We start from the raw sequence: 20,831 nt of genomic DNA, 5'->3' as shown, positions 1-20,831 counted from the left end.
CATTTTCAGGAATAATTTCCCTAAAAATTCAGAATCTCACATTGGTGATCCTTTTTCCAAAAACGGAGGCCATGAAGTTGCCATGGTCTGTCACGCATTGAGTGGTATCGGATCTAGGCTTATAGTGCTTATTCGTATTCCTGTTCTATATAGAAGGGATGAAGCGGTAGCAGAGTCTGCCCGTAGTAGAGTCGTTCCAGTAATTCTGCCATTGATCCAATGCCCAGTCATAAAGGAGTTTATTTAAAGCTGACTTTGGCAACCTTGTATAAGTTGGACTTGTGTTTAGAGTACGGGCTTTCTTAGCCAGACGGTCAGATAACTCATTTCCTTCGTAATCTTTATGTGCAGGGATCCAAGTAAATCGGATCTTACGTAATTTTCCAAGATGTTGTGCATTTGCAATGACTTCTCTATCTAGAAGTGTGATCTTGTCCCATTTTACCAAAGTATAAAGGACTGCTTTACTATCAATTGAAAACTGTATGTTGCCTCCATACTTGTTAATGTTCTTTTTTATTTCAGTGATGGCTTTGTAGGTGGCCCAGAGCTCTGCACGAGTTACGCTACAGTGTTCCGCGAGCTTCGGATGAGCTCGGTATACAGTCCTACCTTCGCGGTTTAAGATGCAAATACCAGCCCCCACACCGGATTCCTTTTTGGAACCGTCCGTATACTTTCCATTGGAAGTAGTTAGTAGTATCGGGATTGTGATCAAAGGTCACTTCATAGTTGTGGCTGTCCGCAGGGTGGAGTTCTAAGCTTGTATACAGTACAGTACAATAGAACACACGCTTGCATTAGACGTCTGAGTCCACGTTTCCTTTGAAGGAACAAACAGCGGAGCCCACAGACTATAAAAAAAAGGAAGGGCGCAAGCTATAGAAAGGGCATCGTCCGTACATTAATAAAATATGCAGTTTATATGTATATATATACACACGTATCCCTTGATTAAAGCAATTAATTCCTCGATGCTACCGCTTATATCAAAATCGCGTTAATCAAATACAGTGGTACCCTGGTACTCGACCGAACGAACAATCACGACCCTCTAGAACAAATTTGAAAAAATTGTAGACTAAATTCCCACTATCGTCGTCGTCTCTCTTTTCTTAATCGCAAGAATGCAGTTGGATAGATAAAGTCCGAGAACAGAGATGGAAAGTTTAGGAACAGGAGGCCCCGATTAACTATATACGAACCTCCGGCCTAGACCGGAGGTCACGTTATTTCAGTTTAAAAGTTTTCCCCGAAAGGAGTTAGGTGACCAGTACGACTCTATCGCTAACAGGTAAAGTACGATGTACAGGGGCAAGAAACCATTAATTTTAGGTGGATTTTAAAATGAAACTTTACAGCGCCCTCGGGGATTAAGAAAAGGGCAACCCGTCGACACAGGCCCGAGTGCCCCATTGTACGGGCATCTCTGAAACCGAAAACGATACTGTACAGTATTATTAAGAAGAAGTTTGTTTAAAGGCAAATTAAAAATCCTTAAATCTCAATTAAGTAGAATATAATTACGTTTGTGTTTTAAGGATTAAAAGCTATCAAAATTTAGTTAATTTATATGTTTCCGTTTAATACTTACTCTTTCACAAATTAAAGACAAAGCGGCTCTAAAAATATATTTCAGACGATCACCATTTTTACTCAGCGATCTAGAACAAAGTATAGACAGCTGGACCTTCCTTTTCGGGCTACACGAAATGTATTTTTAGAGCCACTTTGTCTTTAATTTGTGAAAAAATAATTATTCATCCGACGAAAATTCAAAAATGATACTTACCTCGACTTTCATGACATCGGTGAGGTAAGAGTAGGTCTTTGGCATATGGCGAATCATATTCAACCTGGACATGGATTCAATTACAAATATAAACACCTGCGGTTTATATTTCTTTATATCGACTAGTTTAACCGCTGGCTTTTTGCGAATGTAAGAATGGTAGTTCTGATATATAGCCTTCTCCTTATAACTGCAACTGACGTTGACGTATTCCCTTTCGTCACTAATTTTCGCGGAAACATTCAAAATCTTTTCCGGATCATATATAACACGATCGTCGTCGTTAGGCTTTCTTCTTAAAGTTGAATAATTACAGTACAGCAGACTCTCGTCTATGCGATGAGCGGCCATGGCGGATCGATTCAGACGAAGAACCCCTTCGTAGTCTACGTAGGTCAATTCCGGTTGGACGAATTTACATTTCAGGGGATCTTTTTTGACGACGTATCGCATCACCGAATCGTCGAATGCATTTGGCGTGGGAATCTGGCACGAAGCGGAGGAGGCCATACTTTGAAGAGTGACGTAGTGAGTGTGAAAAAATTGCCATTCCACTATATGTATGTAGGCGGGCCACAGTAGTACAGTAAAAACAATTAATACAGTTAATATCGAAACGAATCGAAAAGGAGATTGCTTGATCATTTTCGGAAACGCCAGCATTTTGTGCGGTTGTGGACTTAAGTCGTCTTCTTTTTCTAGCAAAATGGCCTTCTTTTCAAAATTACTCGGACCATTTTAATTTTAGGCTATCTAATTCTAGACGCGCGTATTTGGACCCCCGAGAAACGTTGTACCACGTGGGTAAGAGATTCATCGGCGATGGAAAAGTACGCCCGTCTCGCTGCCCGCACTCTACGTTAATCTTCTGGCGGCGGGCATTTCTAATTTCTTTATTCGTAACGTCGTTATTATTTACCACCCTGAAAAAAAATTTAATTGAAAATATATTATTGTAGTTAAATTAGTTTCCTATTTTTAATCAAACATTGGTCAAAAAAATTAGAGAAGCGCGCGACTACTCTCGTCGAGATGTACGAAATTCTTGGACATCCCGTCGATTCCGTGCCGCAGAGACGGGCGGTAGTTTTAGCCCTTGGCGGAGGTCGTACACCCTGTAAAGTCGGCAAAATAACCTAAAAATCGTTCGTTCCGCTGGCGCAGAGAGGCTACGCGTATTGCAACGAGTGCAATAAATGGAAATACGCGTAATTTTTCGCATATTACTGTATATTTTATAACAATAACGCGTAAAATTCAGAAACGTTGGTTCCGCGCGACGTAACTCGCTCCTTATAATTGTTCCGACCAGTGCAGTTAGCAATTTATAAATATCGTATTCGTTTTACCAAAATTAAATTACGCGAGAACACTCGAATTTATTAAATTCAAATATTACAATTATTCACTCGAATCAAAATAAGGCCTATTTGACGAAAACTTTTAATACGCGGTGTGTTCCAAAAGTGTTGGCTTAACCGTATAAAACGCCGATATCGACACTCGATACAAAGAGGGACGATTACTTTCGAATTAAGCTTATTGTTATTTTCTTGTAAAATTGTCCACCAGTTTACTTTACGACACGCGGGTTTCCAGACGGCCGTCGTATCGGTAACGCGGCCTAACGCATTACCGTTTATCCACCCTTTTCGTTTAATACCGGCGAGTCAAAACTTTTGCATCGCCCTGTAAATTATAATATACAGTATTTACTTTTATATAACGATAGCTTTATAAAATATCGTTATCCGTTTCGCGTGCCCGAAGTACAAAATACCTACCGAAATAATAAACTGATCGATGTAATAAACTTATAATTATCCTATAAATCAAAGATTGATTAAGCAAATTTAAAAGTTGGAAACGTTTAATGTCGTAATCGTTTTAAAAACACTTCCCGAGCCAAAACTCGGCTTATCTATATATATAAAAATGAATGTATGTCTGTCTGTGTGTCTGTCTTATGTCTTTCATGCATTACCACACCGTTTATCCAATTGTCGTGAAACTTTGGGAAGTTGTTTAATATACTCCGGCGAAGGTTTGTGGCATAGTACGATTGCCATGAAACTTTGGAAAGTTTTTTATACCCTCCCGCGAAGTACATTTATCCTACGATAGACGGCGCGCGTTTACACGAGCATTCTGGCAGTGTGTTCGATCCATTTCAAATTGCGAAGACCATTTCCCCCTTCAAAAAATATTTCTATATATGCATTTGTTATTTACGATATTCGTAATAATTTTTGTTTAATCACTTTATTTCAACTTTTTTTTTGCTAATTACGTATTCGCTCAAACTTTGTTAAAACTTTAACTTTATACCGAACAACGACCGAAGTTGTAGGAAGAAATTCGCCTATTTTACCGATCTAGGGATCCCCTTTTCCAAATTTTAATATCGACTCAAAATAATTTAAAAAGACAAATTACAATAAGACAGTTTATTATCCGACTATCAGAAATTTCACAACATGCCAAGGAAGAGAGGAAGGAGCAATTAAATAATCAAAATTATGAAGGATTAAAAAAAATATATAAAAATGGGGAATATCGCGCTTCTAACAATCTTTTCGAGTATGTGGGCTAAATTCAAAGAATCCGTGCTTCTCGCTTGGACAACTGTATGTGGCCGGCTCACGTGTCGGAAAATCTTCTGATTTATTCGTGTACGCACCAGACGGAAAAACAAAAAATATCGTTTATCCACAAACACTCCAATAAATAAATAAAATTGAAAGGACACTTTGAAATGTTTTCCCCATGAAAATGAATAATAATAATAAGTTTCAATGAAAATGATAAAATGTAAATTGAATTTTATCGTAACGAGTTTGCTCGAATTTCCTTTCTTCTGAGATCGCAGCAATGCGCGACGGGTAAGCTAGTCTATATATATAAAAATGAATGTGTGTGTGTGTGTGTCCTTCATGCATTACCACACCGTTTATCCGATTGCCATGAAGCTTTGGGAAGTTTTTTAATACACTCCCGCGAAGTTTTCTGGCATTTATCTTACGATAGATGGCGCGCGTTTACACGAGCGTTCGCGCACAGTGTGTTCGATCGATTTCAAATTGTGAAGACCATTTCCACTCCTTCAAAAAATATCTCTATATATGCATTTGTGAACTGTTATTTACGATATTAAACATTTCTAAATTTTAAACAGCTTGGTTTTCGTTAGAAACTTATTTTTTATTTTAGTTAAAAAATAACAAAACAGTTTCGTCAAAAAAGGGCTAACATACTAGTAATTTACAGTATATACACTGTATACATTTTACCAGATTGACAATTGCCAGGTGCCAGGCCAACTTTCTATTTAAAAGTCTACCAGAAAATTTCCAAACAGTCGGCACTGGCCAGTAATTTATCGTAGATAACGATAAACGAAACTCGCGTGTGGCGCTAACACGAAACGGCACAATTACGTTAATAACGGTAATTGTTTGTTTGCTCGGTTAAATTACGGCCACGCAACACTCGGGCCATCTGCCTAAGGGGTGTCTTCCGGGAGGTCTGTTTAGGGGAAACTGGCCCCTATTCGGGCGTTACGGACGTGGAGAAAACCCGGTAAACTCCGGCCCCTCCCAGCCAGGCGCCGACCCACCCCCGAACTCCCGGAGTTCGGGGAACGAAGACCGCTCGGCCACCGGTGGGCCGCGATAACATTAATAAACGGCGAAAAGAAAGTGTTTATTAGTCTACGACGTAACTTTCCGAGCGTATATCTTTGGTACACCCGGAAAGAATCCAGCCGGATACTTCGTTATTCTCCAAGCCCGCGACTAATGCCTGGCAATTTTTAATTAAACTCTCCGATTACGTGAGAAATAACTGTAATTGGAAAGAAACCCGTTTAGATTATTGTAAATTCAAAATATAGAAAATAGTAATATCCTAAGCTTTAGGTTTAACCCATTATTAACTTATTCTATTCTAAATTTACATCTTCCAACTGGAAAAGAATATCTCATCAAATTTTCTAATCGAAGCAAATATCCAAAAAAAAAAAAACTCGCTCGATATATAACGTGTGGTCCCCTGTATCTTTTCACTCCTCGATCTTTAATTTAATTAACAATCGATCGATCACCATACTTGACACGTACTATACTGTAATACTAAGACATTACGCGACATTGTCGTATCGGAAGAGAATTGAAACGGAACCGGAAGTAAAGAAACGATTCCTGCATTTGTTAGGCACAGAACAGGCGATTCTTGTACAGTTGGCCTGCGGACGGGCGAATTTGGCAGTTTTCGCCACAAAAGAGGGTATCCTCCTACCCGCAGGCCGCGGGATACGCGATTGTTGCACCGCCGGGTAGGGAGAGACGATACGAGAACAACGCAATCGATGGCGATTACTTTGTTCTTGGATCTTTGTTTTGTTCGTTTTTCCATCCTATTTTCCGTTGGGCGCGGATAATACTATTTTTATTTTTGACCTCTAGGCCTGAATTCCGTTAGGCATCACAGACCGCGGACATTGTCGCCGTAATACCTTTGTATATCGAAACGAGGTCACGGACTACTATTTTTACTTTCCCGATTCTGTTATAAATAACAGAGGAAAAGTATGGCCATCGGTCAAAAAACGACCCTCCCCGAGATTTTTACCAGCGGCACGCGGTGACGTTTGACGATAGCGAAACTGCCGACCCCGGATAGAGTCATTGGAAGCGATATACGATAGTTTGGTGCGTAGCATCCATCGGCTAAACCGCCAAAGGTTTGTACTCTGTAAAGGGCACGCGCGAATGCCTGTAATCTGTCCGCTTCGCACCGTTCAAATACAGTATTTTGACCGCGGAAGCCATCCCGTATTCGACAATACGGCGCTTCCGTTGGGAATATGCACGTACGAATTTATATTCCAATACACGATAGCAATCTTATCATCGTTTTCACGTTAGTAGAGAAATTTGTAATAAAATACGTAATGCGGTTATAATTATATCAATAANACACCTTTCCAATATTTTGACCGCGGAAGCCATCCCGTATTCGACAATACGGCGCTTCCGTTGGGAATATGCACATACGAATTTATATTCCATTACACAATAGCAATATTATCATCGTTTTCACGTTAGTAGAGAAATTTGTAATAAAATACGTAATGCGGTTATAATTATATCAATAAAATATTAATTTTAAGTAATTCAAAGTAGGTTAAAATATGAAAATAATGGCGCAATATGTATTTATATTTTAGAAAGTACAAGAGAAGCGGCGCTTCCGCAGCTTCCTTGGAGGGGGACCTGGAAACGTCGAGAAATGCAAATCATTCGGAGTTTTTTCTGTACGTATGGATGTTAATGTGCGCGTTTGTGTGTTGCACGATTTTGTTTACCCTCTTTCGAGCTTTCCTGATCTAAATCTCGACAAAAATTTGCAAGAAAATTATAAAAATCATTTCGAAATATATTCATTTTGTTAAAAGTTAAAATTGTGTGGTGTTAATGTTAGTAAAATTTATCTTTTCGTTGTCTTAAAACAATTATTTTGAATCAAATGTAATAATCTTTCGTTTGAAAAACCTTTGTAAGTGTTGTGAAGCGTGCCAGGTTTCCTTCTAATTTTCTACACAACTTCTCCGTCTTTGATTAAGTTTAAACACCGCGTGTATACAGAATGCTGCCAGATAATTTGGCCCACCAAATGGATAAAACTTTCGAGCGTTGTTGGTAGCGAGTTGGCGCCTGGCCATTACGCTAGCCACGTAGAGTTTAATGGGCTTTCTTCGCCTCCGTAACACAAATAGGGCCCGGTTTTCCCATAGAAAACCCCGGAGGCATGGCCCTTAATGGATTTTCTTTTATTAAAAATATTAATACAAGAAATAAATTTGATCGATATCTAATTGTTTACGTAGAGTAAACTATTTGTTTCGTGGAGTAAACATTCCTCGAATTATCTCTAACTTAAAATCAGTTTTGTTTTTTGAAACCGTGTCCTGTTTTATAATTGTGGTGTAGTAAACACTAGTATTGTGTTTTATTCCTTTTATTTCCATCAAATTCCTTTATTAGTTGAGTAGAGTCCACTCAACTAATAAAGGAATTTGATGGAAAACTTGCCACGTGTCTTTGGAATAAACACAATACTAGTGTTTACTACGCCACAATTAAAATCAGTCGTCGTAGTCACGGAACCAGTGTGAAATTTATAAAAACATTGTCAATTCCGGCTATTTACTATTTACTTAGTGTAAAAATAAACAAATTAATTTCTGTTGAAAACCAATTTGAAATTATAGATTAAATAATTAGGATAAAACGCTTTTATTGGTCGCGTTTCAAGAAATTAGGGATGGAGGGTGGTTGGGTGTGTCCATCCCATAATATACCGTATATCGCTACAGTGCATTTACACACGCGCGCGTCACGATTAAATTCTATATTTGGTTACGTTTGTAGGGTTCGGAGTGGGAGTGACGGGGTGGGACCATCTCCTAAAATACCTAAATTATTAAACTAAATTTTCCAGGCAGAGATGGGTTTTATAATAAAATTGTAAATCTAATAACGAGTGAAATCTTCACTAAGTCCGAACCACTCGAGATTCGACGCGTGACCTTCTATCTGCCTACCCGGTCGACAAAATTTAATAGCATTAATCCCCCCAATATACAAATCTCCTCGCGAAATTTCGACTAAAAGCGCGGGAATTATTAAGCTCGAAAGAGGGTGAACAAAATGGCGCTCCCCACACACTAACGTCCATACGTACAGAAAACATGGGCAATTTTTTTTGCATTTCTCGACGTTTCCAGGTCCCGCGTAAAACTCTGGAGGGGGTCATTTTTTGAACCGATCCCCATATTTTTCCTACTGTTATATATGGCGGGAAAAGTAATAATTTGTGGTATTAGAATTATTGCCGTAATAAAAATAGTTTTATAAAAAAAATTATAAAATCGATAAATTACATTTAAAAAAAAATTTAGAAAATTGTAAAAAAATATGCGTCCGTCCGCTGCCATGGCCAACGACGAGTAAACACATAAACGTACCTATTTAATTTGGTAAGAAAATGATTAAACAAGAATGTCACGTCGAGCGCCGTACAAACAAACTAAATGAAATGTCGTTTGAATTAAATGATCGATTTATATTTAATTTAGGCAAACAGTTTTTACGTCTTTTAATACAAACATTAATAATTGTTACTAAAAGGGTTGGGCATTCTATGTCCGATTTCGCTTCGATCGTATCGCCGAGACGGCTGCTCGAACAGCGAAGAACTAAGAGTGTTTTAATGAAATTACGCGCTCTTAAAGGCACCGTCTTCGTATCAAACACTAGATTAATCGCAATTATATTCGTAGGATGCAATGGATAATCGTACAAAAATTCAATTATATTTAATAAAACTTATTTTTTTTTAACTGTAATAAAGAATTTTAAAAGAGGGTGCGTTTATTATTTTGCAATTAAGAAATAATACCGAAGAGGAAAATGCTTTCGCTTTACTTTTATCTATTGTCGTTGTAATCGACGTTTATCGAATTATTAAAATATCTCGAGAAAAGACATTAGTAATTAATGAACGGCTCCTTAATTACCGTTAAGTAGCCATTCGTTAATTACTTGTACGGTTTAAAGAGGTAGGATGTCACAAAAAGTACACCGTTGTACGCGATGGGGAAAGAGGGATCCGAGCATTGTCTACGTGGACTGTTAGTGGTATTGGTAGCTTACACGTTCGATCTTACAGCCCTACTTACTTACGTGAATAAATTATCAGAAAATATTTGAAAACATATTTTAAGTCATTTCTCCAATGTCGGAGGGTCTACGAATTATCGTACGCGGAATTAAAGGTTTGCCAAAAAGTACACGACGGGGAGGAGAGGGTCAAAATTGGCTCGAAAAGCGTACACGTAAGTAATGGACGGCCCCTAATTTATTCAAATTACTATTTAACGCTATACGATAACGATTAACAACATTATTGTTTGTAAAGCTGTCTGTCTAATCGTAACGAATTTTTAAAATTATAATCAGATTCGAATACTTTACCAGTAAGGTAAAATCGTAAGGAAATACGTAAACACTAGTAGACAAAACTGGCGCTTCTCTGGCAAAAAGTAAGAACAACAAACATTAAAACGGTAGCTATATTAAGCTGCGGTTACTTTAACCTACCGTCGTCGTGTTATCAACCCCCCGGAAAACCCTCGAGCACCCGTACGCTGGCCAAGAATGAGATACGAAATGGCGCAATTTCATCGGTGGTGTACACGGGAATTGTTGTTTTTCAACAGAAAAAAGTTGTTGATTTCCGCCTGACGAGAAGATAATTCGAGACGTGAAATTTTTTCTAATGTTAATTCTAACGTACCATTGACAACCGAACATAAAACGGCAATCGGTCAACCGATCAAATAGTGGACCAAATATTTAAACTCGGGCAGTTAAAGTTAACCGCAACCAAAAGCAGTGGCCGACCTCTTCCCGGACGACGGGACGATGCCCGAAAAGTTCCATTGTATTTGCTCGAACCGTAATACACAAATAACCAACTAAATTACTTTCTCCGCGTATTAAATATTCTGAATTAAATATTAAGCGTAAATTTATATTATTTACTAGCTGTTACCCGCGACTTGGCCCGCGAAAATTTTGCAAGCGAACCCCATTTATATTCAGTATTTCAATAACCATAGTAATTGTTATATAACATCTACCGCCGAGAATGATGAGAATTGCCGAGAATCAAACCAACTGTTTTCAATTTGATCAATTTTCTGCAACGTTTACAATCGTTCTATAATCGAACCGATACGCGATAACAAATTCGAATTTAAAACGGTTCGAACATTTTTAAAATCGAAATGGATAAAAATATTTATAACAATGTCTGAAACGTTATTAATTTAATACACCTAAGTACTCGATGAAGACTATATCCTCTCCCTCTCCCCCGAGGGAAAATTTCGAAAAATCCCTTCTTAGTGAGCGTTTTCGTGACGTACCCTAACTGTCTACCAAATTTCACCTCTTTAGGTTCAGCGGTTTGCTCTGGGCGATGATAAATCAGTCAGTGAGTCAGTCAGTCAGGACAAGCAATTTTATATGTATAGATTAATATATTTAAACGCAACATTCATTTGAGATTAAAAATCCAGCAACGAGTCGCGTAATTTTCTCGGCAAAAGGATTTAAAATCGTGTACGACGCCATCCGTTACGATATTTAAAAGCATATTGTATTATTAATTATTACAAAGTAGCAAACGGCTTAATTTTAAGGGTGGAAGGAAATTTTATTTAAGATAAAAGACTGTAAATGCTAATAACGAGTAAAATCTTCTCCAAATCTAACAACACTGGAGATGCGATACGCCATTCCTTCTATCTCCCCCCTCCCTCGACCTTTAACCACCAAAATTTAATAGCGTCCATCCCCCTAATAAACAAACCCGCCCGCAAAATCTAAAAAAATTTTTTGACAGAAGGCACGGGAGTTGTTAAGCTCGAAAACGGACGAACAAAATCGCCACCCTCTCCCGTACACTAATATCCATACATACGGGAGGCAAACCGACTTTTTGTATTTTTCGACGTATCCGGGTCCCCCGACTCGAAAAACGTCTCGACCGATCCGCCAAGAACCAGAGAAGTAAAAATAAATTCGGGTTAAATAAAATAGCTTAACCGGAATTACCATCATAAAAATATGGAATTACGTCAATTTAAAAGTAGAAATAATTTTTCCGGATTGGGAGGGGTGATCTACCCACACCACATACATCACTAGCGTAATTACACACGCATTTACAACGCTTATAGAGTCACCCCGAAAACATTATTAAAATTCGATACCAGGCACGTGCCGAAAGTTTCTCCTTCAGCGCGTACCGCTATTGATAGTCGAGCTTCCGTCTTAACTAGACGATACAAAGCCAGTCGATTAATTATTTAAAGAAACATGATAATTTAACTAGTGTTTATATTAATTATAAGCGTTGTCTCGTGTGGTAAAACTTATTTTAAAAATAATAATATTCATTTTCTTACCATTTCATACCGCATCCGACAGTGGTTTCGATAGATGTACGTTCACCAGTCGGAAGCGCAGAATCATCGACGAAAACAATGGACGATGCACGAAATAAACTATTCGTTTCCTACGTAGTAATTACAAAATACAAAAAATATTTATCTTCCGCTTTACATTCGTTTCGGGATTTTCGCTTCGATGCGCAATTACAATTTATACGGATACGTGTAAAAACTATTTACGCGCCTATTAAAATTATATATACAGTACGTAACACCGAAAACTAATCTTATTTTCGATTTGACGCAAAGTATCGGATGGAGTTTCGCTTCCCTCGCTGTTATAATACGGGAAAGTATCGTAATCGTCTCAAATTTTTAGTTTTTTTGGCTCTTATAACATAACGCGGGTTACTTTTTCGACTGTTATAACGTAATTTTGTAATTGTCCCTCCGGGTTTTTGGAATCTGGGAATTTTCAGACCCCCCCGAATCCCCAAAAAAGTAAAATAAAATGATACCCGAGACGCGTATGTGTTTCGGCGTCTATTTCGTATATCGTCTCGGGATGGGATAAAGATTTTTCCCCTTAATTTTACCTGGTAATTTGTACGTAAGGCACATTCGTCGCGTGTCGTATCTCGTGCGGGATCGGACTTAATGAAAATTTTACTCTCTCTTGGCATTTACAGTATTTTTAAATTCTCGTCTGTACTCTGAAAATTAACATGTTTTGCTTTTTATAATAATTAATAACAAACGAGTTTCTGTTTTTTAAAACTTCTCGTAACAGACGGAGCCGCGCGCGCAAACTTCGCGCTAATGGCCAGGTTGAGGCCGAAGTTTTAAAGGCCAAAACGTGTACGTGGGGCGTTCGGCGCCGCTTTCCCTTAAGCCTAGAAGTTCGACAATGGCGTTTGGAATGTCGAGCGTCATTCCACCGACTATCCAAACACAATCGTCGAACTTCTAGGCTTAAGGGAAAGCGGCGCCGAACGCCCCACGTACACGTTTTGGCCTTTAAAACTTCGGCCTCAACCTGGCTAATGTGTCTTGGCGTTTCTTAAATATAAGTGCTTTTTGTCAGGTTCCAACAACGGGTTGAAATTAAATATTTATTATTAGAAATTTATTAAAACGAAACTAGAAAAAAATATGAGCGCGAGTTTCGAAGTTCCATCGAGATTTTGCATCCAGAATAACGGATGATATCGAGTAGATTCTTCGAGGCGCATCTTTCTGGTGACTCGAACAGGAATCGTCTTTCGCTTAGAGACGGACGAGAGGCCAATCAGAATAAACAAATTTGAGAACGGAGATTGATATAATCCCTTCTCAACCCCTGCACTCCGGAAAGTCCGAAGCGAAAAACTCGCTGTGTAGCGACGCGCAGAAGACGAAGATTCCGCACTAGTGACCATCGAGAGAGTCGTGCCGCCGACGCTTACCGACAAGTCTCCTTACCTGCCGCAGCCCCGGGGCCCATCGTCGAGGGACGATAGAAAAACATCCTCGACACTTAAAACTTACGAACATTTAATTGGTTAAGGAATTTTGTGCATAGTGTAAGTTATTTCCTGTTAAATTAAACAGATTTTTGTCAGATACTTGTCATCTGTGTCTTCTCCGCCACACCCACACGCCAACGACCCTAGATCATCCTGACGCGGGATTAACGATTCCTCCCGGAACATTTTCTGCGGAAAAGTTACGCAACCCGTTGCTGGATTTTTTAAATATACCGCTCGACAACAGAAGTTACAGCCATATTTTTTAAGAAATATCCCCTGTGGCAACGCCACGTTCCAATCGGCCTACACCGGCACCGTCGCGCGATCTATACGATTTGCATAAACGTTCTGTTCCGAAAGGCACGGGTAAGAGGTTCGAAAACGGTAACGTCATATTTCATTATAATATTTTCATCTCGGTTTTTTCGATCCGCTCCTTTCCTTACGGCTGGTATACACGGTAAGGAAATCCTCAAAGGATGCGCTTAACAGACGAAAAAAACTGGGATATAACTGGCTGGATCGAACATAGTAATTTACAAAACTTATTAAAATATCTCCCAACGTATAAAGAATTATTTTTATTTAAAAATGGGCAGATAGAAAAAAAAATCACGGTTAATCGTCAAAGTTAGCGAGGAATGCCTGCCATTTTACGTCGGTAAAGACACCGTGGCGCCGCTACTCGTTGGCGGTGTACAGTTCTTCCTCGACCAGTGTCCGCTACTAATTATGCCACGAAATGCCGATCTTCCCCGGCAATTGTCGAGCAATGTATATACGACGGAAAGAGTGTCATTTCTCTGCTTCTTTTACAATTTTTTGGGGTATTTTTATGCATATTTGAGCATATTTCTTTTATTATAAGCTCGTCGTCATCGTCTTTGAGTGATTTAGTGCTTTCATTAATTAATACATCCCTAGGATGAAAACAAGTGGTTTTTGGGATTGTATATGTATATAGTCTGTACAATTGTATATATATGTAATGAATTGTTGACAATCCCAAAAATCACTTGTTTTAATTTTGTCTCGTTTATTTGTTAACTTTAATTTTGTGTTTCGAGTTTGCAATCGAATCTATTTAATAAATAATTGTAATTCCGGAATAAATGAAATTTTTATACAACTAGCTGGAGTACCCGGCTTCGCTCGGGGAGTCGATACGAGATTGTGTGGTAGTTGGAATAAAAGGATAAACTTTAAAATATAAGAGGTAAAAAGATTTTATTGAAAACATATTCTAACTATTTACAATACTTGTTTATAAACAACATTTTTCATTTTGTTATCTGGATTACAGTATATATGTACAAATTTTTCGAATTTCCTACTCGACAGCGAGCTACGTATAGTTGCCGTGAAAGAGAAGCGGGAGACTTTGAGGTCGATGCCGCAATGTTTTAAAGCGTGTCCTCGCGCTTTGTTAATTGTAAAACTATAGGCTAATTTGATTGGAAATTGCAGTCTTTTAAATTGGAACGGCAGTTCGGTAGAGATCGGTGGTATTCTGCGGATAAATACTGCGTGCCTTTGTCCTTTCCAGTCGTAAGTTTGCCTTCGATGACGTTATTCGATAGCCGCTCGACGATCGCCCTTGTTCCGTTACATAGTTTTGGTGAGTTCAAATTTCCTAGTGGTACGATCGGAGATGCAATTTTCAGTCGATGGCGGTGTAATGGTATTCCTGGTACTCGCAGTTTAGAAATTCTGTAGGGAAGTTGACACTTTCTTCAACGTTTACCGTCGTGTCGATCGATTTGTATATTCTCTCCTCACCGGAAATTTTCTTTTGAATATTAAAGTTGATATCGTCGACAATATAGATATACATACATTCGAGAGTATATATTTAGTCACTGTATCGCTTTGACTACTCACACTTCACTGTTTGTTTTTATTCACTCGCTGCACTACTTTGGAATTTTCACTTCTTTTCCGGTTCTTCTCTTCGTCGCCGATAAGAAACCGACGTTCGAACCCGCGACGGATCTCGCTTTATATACCCCCACCGACGAGTAGTCCCACCCGTACAAAAAAGGCTTCGAATGGTCCACGATGTTCCGGAACGTCGCGGAATGCTGTCGAATACTCTCGAATGTTTTGGACTATGGTAGAAATTTCTAGAGGGCGAAACTTCCAGCCCTTATATCTCGGAAGGCGCGCCCTTCGGGTAAAAACGGGAAGCTTCTTCGCGGATGGGGGATAGAGGGCTACCACCCCGTATAACTCCGTCGATCGTACCGGGACTGGTTTTTGAGTTTTAGCGGCACGCGCATCGTACCCTTACCTTTATAATATATATCGATGATTGATTATTTATTAAATAGATTCAATGGCAAAGTCGAAGAAATATATTTGGGTCTATCGTAGTTGCAAAACGTACCGCGTGCTTTTCGAATTTTGAGAAGACAATGCCAGCCGGAGAACAGTTAAACAATCGTTTTAACTGCGCGTGGCGCCGCCTGATACGAAACTTATTTTAAAAACTATATTATTAATTATTTCGAAATGGCAAAGAGTTTAATTTTTGAAGGTTTATAAAAAATTGAAAATGTTCAATAAGCCCGAGCCCACTGCGGATACGGCGTACGACCCCGACCACCCGTAAGCAGCAAATTTTAATAGCAATAATGCCTCTAATACGGAGACTCGCCCGCAAAATTTCAGAAATATTCGACGAAAGTCAACAAAATGGCGCTGGCGTAAAGAAAGAAACCCGCTTTTTTTGTCGTTCGAAATTTCCGCCGCCATACTTTCCCTCTGTTATATCACGGCCGGTAATAAGCCTATTAAATTCAATAGGCCTATTAAATAAATGCATTAAATTAAAAGTTTAATTATCCGAAATAATTTATAACAATTATTGAATTCGGCTCGACGGCGGCAGTTACATCCAAAGTATTGTTGAACTGCGTCGGTGAATAAATTAACATTTATAAGTTTGTTGCGCGGGTTATACTTAATTTATGCCACTTTTACGAAGAATAAATTTAGAATAAGCGGAACAAAGGCTGCGGAATAAATTATTTTATTATTAAATTTAAAAACAAATTCAAATGGCCACTTCCGGCCGGGCGAGTATCCAATTAAATAACTGGGTTATATATTATTAAAACGATCGAGATCTTAAGAATATAAAGGAAGAAAAATATCAAAACGGGAAGCGGAAAAAGATCAAAGCCACAGTTTGGCGTTAATCGTCCCGTAGGAAGAAAATAATGCTAGTAGCGCGATTAAAATATTAAAAAATGTACTGGACACGCGCGTTGGCCAGTTTTTTAACACCAAAAATGTCGCTCCCTTCCCGAGGATTTTTTCCTTTAGACAGTTTTTCGCTTTAATCGGGTTCCGCTTTGGACGGGTTTTTCCGCGTACACCTTATAAGCCTTACGCGTTAAAAATTCAACATACGTATAAAGTTTGAATTAAAAATAATAACGTAAAACACGTGGATTTTTGCCGTTTCTCAATCGGGAATCTCTCTCTCTCTTACCCAGTCTAATTATATTGCAGAAATACAAGATTTTTGAAGCCGAATCGTAAATCCCGAGCATCACTTTACTCGGAAGTTCGATAATTTCTCTTTGTATTAAATGGAAACGATTCTTTACGTAAATAACACTATTAAAAACAGTTAAAGCTGCCTTTGGATGCTTAACCCTCCTTAAGCTCTCGATCCTTCCTTCTTATAACCATTTACGTAAGCAAAATAGAAATAACGTCGTACAAAACTTAAATGAAACAGAAACGCTCGACATTAATTATTATATCAATTAAAAACATGAATAATCAATATTTTTAATTCTGTTCCGCGCTTTTCTAGTGTTTAAAGTATCGTCCAAGTAAATGGTAAAAACTAATTTTTATATCGTTATTATAAAAAGACAAAATGCCTATTCCTGGAGGATAGGGTGGCCGATAACGAATAAACATTTCGCTAAGTCTGACCCAACTCCGGCTATAACTCTCCATTCCCTCCTACCTTTAACTACCAAAAATTAATATCGATGCCCCTTTTATAGTCATCGTCCCGTTAAGTTCGTTCGGTCCCGAGACACGCAATTGGGGCTACAAATTGTACACCTATAAATACCCACTGTCTGTCTGTCTGTCCTTAATCTCGACAACATAATTAGACGAAAGTCGAAACCGGATATACAAAGCTTAATGGCGGGAGGCCCGATTTACTGTATACGAACTTCCGTTTTGCGCCGAAAGTCGCGTCATTTCAACTGGGAAATTTCCCCCGAATGGAGTTAGACGGTTGACCGGCACGACTCTACCGGAAGAATACGATGTACGGGGGCGAGACACTACTAATTTCAGGCGGAGAGCGCGTATTTTAAATGAAATAAATTTAAAATACGATTAAAAACTGCAGTCCGATATCGTGACCGTGTGGCCATAAATAATTGCTGGTTTTTAAGGGTTTTATTAAATTTTTGGGCTCCTCGACTATCGGAAGGCGAAAAATCGGGGGTATTAAACTTTGATTCGTCACCATACTTCTATAACAGCGGAGTAAGTAAAAATATAGGAAATTCCGTTCTGTCTCGGTTTCCCCTATATTCTAATTTATAATTTACGTTATAAAAATAAATAATATTTCAATTAATGCTTGGAATTGCTTTAATTTCTCATTAAACCTATTACTTACGAAGCACGTTCCAATTAAAAATCGAGTCCATCCACAAATCGCAGTTAAGTAATATCTCGTAACTGTTTAATACATCAAACAGCATTAAATCTTAATTCATTTTTCAGTTTTAGTTATTAATCAACTAACAAACAACCGAAACTTTCACTGGTGTTTTCTGGCACACTCCGCTCAATTTTAAAATGCAATACGTCGAAATAAAGCGACTAGGAGTGGCGGATTTATATAAGGGCTAATAGGGTGGCCAATTTTCGGGAGTCCCCGAGCGACAGAACGTAGAAACGCAAAACAATATCAATATAGAAATTTCTTGTTAAATTATAATTATTGTGCCCAATAAGTGCGCGTAAGTGAAGCATTATACAGGAACGAGAAAGTTAACATTTACTCAATGCCGGTAACAGTTAATAACGGTGGAAAAAAGTGTCATCGTCGAAACTTCTCGCACCTTTTCTGCTCGTGCCTCCTAGTACAAGGTCACCAAAGTGTCGATAAGGAAGTTCTGGAAGAAAATTAGTAGGGAGCCAATTGGGTTGGTTAAAAATAGCTTATACGCGTGACAATTAAAGACGATGTTAATTTGCACACCGCTAATAGATCTATGGAAATGTGTGTGGATTAATACTGGCTTACTATATTTATTTATTAACTGTATTAGCAAAAGAAGAGAGGAATCCCCGAAGGAAACTTTTCGGGAGGCCCCAAACGTTTTTAATTGTCGGGTCGACGGTCGAAAAAGTTTCAATCCTATGTTCTAGAACCTCTCGAATAAAATAAATAGCCGACAGTAATTAGCGAGCGTGAAATTTCATCTTTCACCGTTTCTTGCAAATCTGAATGGAATCTTTGCCTTTGTTCTTTACTAAAGCATTCGAGATCTTCCGGAATATAATTGAGACGGGATTGAAGAAACGAAGTTTCAAACACAGATCGTAATCGATTTTCTCGAATTCGTTTCGACGACGATATTTATATCGTTTGTATTTGAACTACCAAGAAATGTGGTGACAACTACCGAGCCGTCTTTGTATCGCATCGCTTACACATGGAGTAAAAGCTTCTGGATACATTATCAGAACTGACAATGTTGCCTTTACTTAATTTCTCTCGCGAAAATATCTAATTTTTGTAAAAATAAGAGCAATCTTTACAAAAGTCTTCTAGTACAAAAACGAAAGCTTAAGTTTTAACCATTGGACCGTACGTTATTAACGGAACAATAAGTAATTAAAAATGCATTCTTGTTAGGAAAATGTGTACACACTGATAATTATATACCATATTAGCCCAATTAAATTCCAGTATGATAATCAAAACTTTCATTTTTAAAGAAATAAAATAAATATAAACCTCGAGCACGGATGAAAAAGAACAACCGGCAATATTTAAAACTGAGTGTCTTTTACCATATTTTATTTTTAAAAACTATTTATATTTTTAATTATTATAAAACGGCAAAAATTTTAATTCGAGTATAGGACGAGTTTTATTTTAAAAAAATTGTAAATGCTAATAACGAATAAATTCGTCGTTAAGTCCGATCGACACACGACCCCCTTTATCTCCCACCCTTTTAACCACCACAATTTTATAGCATCGATCCCCCTAATAGACAAATCTCCCCGCGATTCGATAAAACGCGCCGAAGTTCTTAAGCTTCAAACAGCGCGAACGTTTCGTTCACCCCCTCGACACAAACACAGAAATCTACACCCACACGCCAACTAACGTCCCTACGTACAGAAAAAGCCTCCGAATTTCTCGACGTTTGAAGGTCCCGAGTCTAAAAATCTAGGGGGGTGGCTTTTTGACCGATTGCCATACTTTCTCTCCCTCGTACGTAGTGGAGCCGGGGAAGGATCGTAGATCGTAAGTTCTAACGCCTAAATAGAGGCAAGTTTCCTATAAAAATCCTCCCGGAGGCAGTTCTCTCGGCACGCGATCCGTACGTCGCGTGGCCTAATTCTATCGATCCAATCGTTTCGGTAATGGCGTAGGCCAACCGCGCCCAAAACTCCGCCAGAAGCGGGCCAAATTGCGTATAAGTCGTAAGTACGCGGACTACAAATATTTTATATATTCCGTATAGGCTAAAAGTAGACTCGTACCATTTATAAACGATGTTGGCGGCCACCGACGTAGACGATACGAGAAAACGAATTCTTCGTAAGTCGGAATTAAAAATAACCTTTCTCCCGGACATAAATAATTTCGGCTTACTCGATAAATTAATAAATAATGCGGAGTTACGTAACGTTAAGAAAAACAGCCGTAAGGAATTTGTCACGGCAGTTAGGGTAAACAAACGTCGGAAATGTAGAGAAACCCGCCTTCTCTTTAAAACGGAAGCCGCGAAATTCCGGTTTACGCGGGTTTTATCGCGTAATAAAAATAATTTTAATACATTTTTAAAAATTAAAAACTGGGAACGGTGGGGGCGTAACCACCCTCCCGTATATGCCTACATCGCTACGCGTTACGATTAAATTCTACGTTCGGCTATTTTTACGGGGTTTCCGGGTGAGACCACGACGCCGTTAAAACCAACTTAGCTATACGCCGTTTTAATCGGAAGGGGGCCAAATTCCATCGGCGAGATCCGACCAGGACAGTTTAATAACGTTATTTTTATTTGCTAGAAACCGAAATTAAACATTTAAAACGTGGCCAATAGGAAATAGAATGCAATATAAATAACGAATTTGATGAAAAATATGTCTGGTGTTTGGAGACCGAACAATTTATTTCGTTGGCCATTTCCTATAATTACGACGTTTAATAAATACAAGTCGACACAGTTTTTGTCCGTCTTAACTTTAAACGTACGAGAATAACCGCGATAAAAAAGTC

General features: G+C 38.5%; 1 protein-coding gene across 5 annotated transcripts in view; it reads right to left on the bottom strand.

The window, feature by feature from the left end:
* LOC111639786 overlaps positions 1-20,831 on the bottom strand; it is a 60,041-nt gene that overhangs the window by 22,220 nt on the left and 16,990 nt on the right. For 4 of the 5 annotated variants that reach the window (XM_023385729.1, XM_023385727.1, XM_023385728.1 and 1 more), the window contains one exon: positions 1,793-2,715. In XM_023385729.1, coding sequence (XP_023241497.1) covers positions 1,793-2,455 — 663 coding nt within the window. In that variant the 5' untranslated portion in view covers positions 2,456-2,715. Of the gene's footprint in view, positions 1-1,792; positions 2,716-11,828; positions 11,949-20,831 lie in introns of those variants that run through there. The other variant, XM_023385731.1, reaches the window with a different exon arrangement.

The sequence above is a fragment of the Centruroides sculpturatus genome, unplaced genomic scaffold (genome assembly GCF_000671375.1).
Source record: "Centruroides sculpturatus isolate CEXI.00-Female unplaced genomic scaffold, Cexi_2.0 scaffold668, whole genome shotgun sequence".
In the NCBI taxonomy this organism is placed as follows: domain Eukaryota; kingdom Metazoa; phylum Arthropoda; class Arachnida; order Scorpiones; family Buthidae; genus Centruroides; species Centruroides sculpturatus.
Note: the sequence above shows the minus strand (reverse complement) of the source record. Positions and strands in the feature narration are given on the sequence as shown.